The following is a 4,160-nucleotide window of genomic DNA, read 5'->3' as shown; positions in this document are numbered from 1 at the left end:
TATTGAATGAACAATTTTTAATAATTGCTGTTCAATGACAATTTATTCAGTAACTGACATTAATTCTTCAAGTAGATGATCATGCAATAATCATGCTCTCATTATTTTAGAAAATATCAAAATTCCTTGTTTCCTACCTCCTTGAATGTGTTGACTTGCATGGTCCTCTTCTTTATCCAATGAGCCGTCTTGAGTTGCATGTTCCACTTCTATATGCAATGAGCTGTGTTGACTTGCATTATTCCCTTCTATATCGGTGCAATATAGCAGTCCACATAATTAATATTAAAAACCATAATATTGTAATATAAACATTTATAACAGCATCAAATTATACATCAAAATAAATCTTATTGAACTTATATTAGCATTACATTTTATTTTTCAGGTTCAATAGAAATTTGTAGAAAAAATTAAATTCAATATTAATAATAGATCAGCATTTATACAAGGATAGTATCGATGCAAAAAGATGTCAATTACCTGTTGAAGGTTCTAGAGTTCTTGCTATTCCGCGCGGCCTTTCAAAAACCCACTCTTTTCCTATGTCTGTCAAATGAAACAAAAAAAATAAAATCTTTTCCGACAGAATGAAACTACATATATTGAAATGATATTTATCAAGGGCTATTATTAGTGTTACCATAACATGTACTATTATGAGTATTTCAATGGGTATCAACTTCAAACCTGGGCTTTTATGTCCCAAGTGGTATTCTAAAAATCTATTTGTTTCTTCTTCTGTGGGATCTGGCAAGCTGAGTGGAATTTGAATAACTTTGCTGATAAACTTTTCTGCAATATCTTCATCATCAACGTCTTCAAATTTTCTTCTAATTGCTCTTCCAATCATCTTTTCATCAATCCCCAGTATGGCATTGATTTTACATTCGGCTAAGACTAAATTTACTGCTTATAAAACCTGTTTAAGCAGGACAAACTTAGTGTGAACTTTCAGAGAATGCCAAGAAAACAGTCATGTGCACCCAAATTTCGAATTCACATACCCGCAATATGACCTCCTCGTCGCATCTATCTAAATCATCCACAAAGGTCCCTATTCTAATTCGATCTCCAGAGGCTGGCATGAATTTCGGAATTATTGTATTTGCAATGACGTCAGCATATAAGCCAAACCAGTTCCAACACCATACACCTGAAATGACAGAGAAAAACCAATGTGGCTTGTTTCCAAGCTCTTTCTTCAATAAATTGATATTAGCAATAACATCTTCCTGATAGCCAAGGTGACTTACATGATCTGGTGAAGTGATATACCCCAACATTTGTGTGCTCACAGGTTTGACAACAGAAATAACTGATTTTAACACAACCCATGTAATTGCTATTACAGTAAAAGGTATGGATCCATATTTTAAACCTTGGAACTTTGCTTGTTTTAGTAGCATCCATATTATCCATGCAACCCATAAAGCAAGAGATATGCTGAGCAGACAAGGCAAAAATATTTGTATCCAAATGTTGACTCTGTGCTTGGCCCAAGTATATCTCCAGCATGTGCTCATCCATTGAGCTCTTGTCATTGCATTCTCAATTTCTTTGGTTATTGTGACTCCTAGTCCTGCCCAAGCTTCATGTCGGCCTCTATAATGCCATGCATTATATCGAATTGTTAAAATTCGAGGGACTCCTCTTAATGCATGTTCCTGGTGTTGTTGTGATACTGACTTTGAGTCTAACTGAACAAGAAGCAAGAGAAAAAAGCTTGTCAATTGATATAATATAAATGAACTTGTTTCATAAATTGGATTGTGATTCGACATTTACCATCTGGTTATTATCCATGCATGCTAGTGACTTATAAATGGCATGATACAGAGATTGGTATTTCGCCAGCACAGTGCCGACCGGGTTCTGTTAAAAAAGACAATTATTTTTAAAACATATTTAAGTAATTAAAATATTAATTTTGATGAATAAAATAATCATTTATTATGATTTATAATATTAATAAAATAAAATTAGTATTAAGTATTGAAGTATTGAAATATCTTATCTAAATATTTTGTACTACTAAATGTAGCATATACCTTTGATATATCTGTTGACAGTAAATTGTGAAACCCCTTTTTAATCTGTTCATATATCTGTCTGCCTCTTGTACTAAGAGAGATCTTTTTAGCTCCACCAAATTGCTCCGATGGAAGAAGATTCGGAAACGTTAGCTGGGCTGCTGTAATGAGTAAAATCTTTTCAATCTACAAAAACCCATGCAAGTTATTATCATTTTTTAAAATTTATTATTAAATATGCTTATAATTTTGAGTTTTGGAAACAATTCAAGAATCATTGTGCACTGAAATCATATATTATAAAAACAGTTTTCACTATGCACCTGAATCATCAGACTGGACTTTCCCATACCCCATTCACCAGAAATACCCACTGTAATTGGTGATTCAACTAATCGATTGAAAAGCCAAGCAGCTACACCTTCCGCAAAAACATGCCTTCCTGTAACCACTCGAGCATACCATTTTGTTATGTCAGCAGATGCATTTAAAAATATAAAAAAAGGGTTAGATGGATTTAAAGAAATAGCTTTAGAGAATTTGTATTTACCAAGTTTATCCTCCATACTTGGTTGATCTCGTCCTTGCTCTTTCATTCTCTCCATGTGACTTATTACTTCACAAGAATACAACTATGAGTAAAACGTTTTAGAAAGATTAACGAGCATTTCAAATTAAGGATCAGGCCCTCATCATACATACCATTTTTAAGTGATTTCTCCCCCCATGAGTTCAAAGTACCTCTCCAACGGGGATCAAGAATGTCTGCCATGTCGGCGCCTCTATTTAGAAGCTCCCATGCCATTTCAGCATTGTCGATACGTGCGGCTTCTCTTAGCAGGTCTTTTCTATATTCTTCCTTTTGTCTTAGAAGATAGTTTTTAACATCAGAATCCACACTTTCCATCTCGTCTGCAGTGCCAACGCCAGTTGCAGAGGCCCACAACAAAAGTGACTTGTGAGGACGTTTTGTACTTTCTACGAGTGCTTTGCATATGGCAAGTGCTATCTTTGGATCCTTCACTAGAGCCGCCCGGTGCAATGCTGTTTTTTTTTGGCCATCACGTTTTAGCCGTTGGGACCCTTTGTTTAGAAGCGTTTTCACTGAATATTTATGGCCTACACTGGCAGCCAGTTGGAGTGCTGTTTGACCAGAAGAATCAGTTGCATCAATCCACTTTGTTCGATCTTCGTCTTGAAAGTAATCCAGTAATTTGTCAATCATTCCGCTATTGCCTTTGGATGCAGCAACGTGCAATGGTGTCCTTCCTCTGTCGTCCCTTTGATTACATAGGATTAGGCGCTTATCTGAAGAAATAGACTCCTTTAGTATATGATACACAACTTGTGAGTCACAAGCTCCTTTTGCTTCCCAATGAATAAAGTTTCTTCCAAATATATCCTGTCTTGTGATGGCATTGTCATCCAAACTGGCATACGTTTGTTGAAGTAGTTGAAAGACTTCGGCATGAAACAAGGCATAATGAAAGGGCGTCTTTGCTTTGTCGTCCACTTCAACTGGGAGCTCAACTCCATCCCTGCTCTTTAACAAAGTTTTCACCAATTCGACGTACCCTCCAAGAACTGCCGCTCTCAAAGTGGGCACACAGTCAACCGTGCTGATGTGGGCAATATCATCTCTGAAGTTCAACAACATCTCCTCTACAAGAAGATGGTATCCTCGCTGAACTGCCTCTCTCAAAACCTCAGCAAACCGAGGTTTAATGTTGGGAATCTGGTCTTGTAGTGTATGTAGACATAGAGATAAGAGCCTTGTGAATATCGGAATGCTTTCCACGTTTGTGAATGTAATTGCAGCGGCTGTTTCGAGGAAGGTCGACCCATATACTTCTATAAATAATTCGACCATCGCTACTTCCAAGTCTGACGTCCCTTTGCCTTTTACATAATTCAAAACTGTTGTTGCTTCTTCCTTTGGGTTTTCCATTTGCGGATGAAATCTAGGAGGATGAGACACCAAACCTTTCATTGTTTTCCTCAAAGGAAAACCAACATGAGAGGCAAAGTTGAATAAGTCTGAGTCGAATGGATGCCTATGCTTTTGCCACAACCAATGTAGGAGCTCCACATCTTCATAGTAGTAGGCATTGCACCATGCAATTCTTA

General features: G+C 36.7%; 2 protein-coding genes across 2 annotated transcripts; both read right to left on the bottom strand.

Moving 5' to 3' along the window:
• Positions 1-631: 631 nt before the first annotated feature.
• On the bottom strand, positions 632-1,873 carry LOC131858178 (uncharacterized). Its single transcript, XM_059211292.1, has 2 exons — positions 1,789-1,873; positions 632-1,700 (listed from the first exon to the last, which is right to left on the bottom strand). The coding sequence occupies exons 1-2, from the start codon at positions 1,804-1,806 to the stop codon at positions 942-944; spliced, it is 777 nt and encodes a 258-aa protein (XP_059067275.1). The 5' UTR covers positions 1,807-1,873; the 3' UTR covers positions 632-941.
• Positions 1,874-1,988: 115 nt separating this feature from the next.
• On the bottom strand, positions 1,989-2,673 carry LOC131027643 (uncharacterized). The gene is made up of 3 exons (XM_059211440.1): positions 2,584-2,673; positions 2,357-2,475; positions 1,989-2,219 (listed from the first exon to the last, which is right to left on the bottom strand). Exons 1-3 carry the CDS (start codon positions 2,636-2,638, stop codon positions 1,989-1,991), a joined length of 405 nt encoding a protein of 134 aa, XP_059067423.1. The 5' UTR covers positions 2,639-2,673.
• Positions 2,674-4,160: the final 1,487 nt, after the last annotated feature.

This window comes from Cryptomeria japonica, chromosome 9 (assembly GCF_030272615.1).
Source record: "Cryptomeria japonica chromosome 9, Sugi_1.0, whole genome shotgun sequence".
Classification (NCBI taxonomy): domain Eukaryota; kingdom Viridiplantae; phylum Streptophyta; class Pinopsida; order Cupressales; family Cupressaceae; genus Cryptomeria; species Cryptomeria japonica.
The sequence above is the reverse complement of the archived record's forward strand: the minus strand, read 5'-3'. Positions and strand labels throughout refer to the sequence as shown.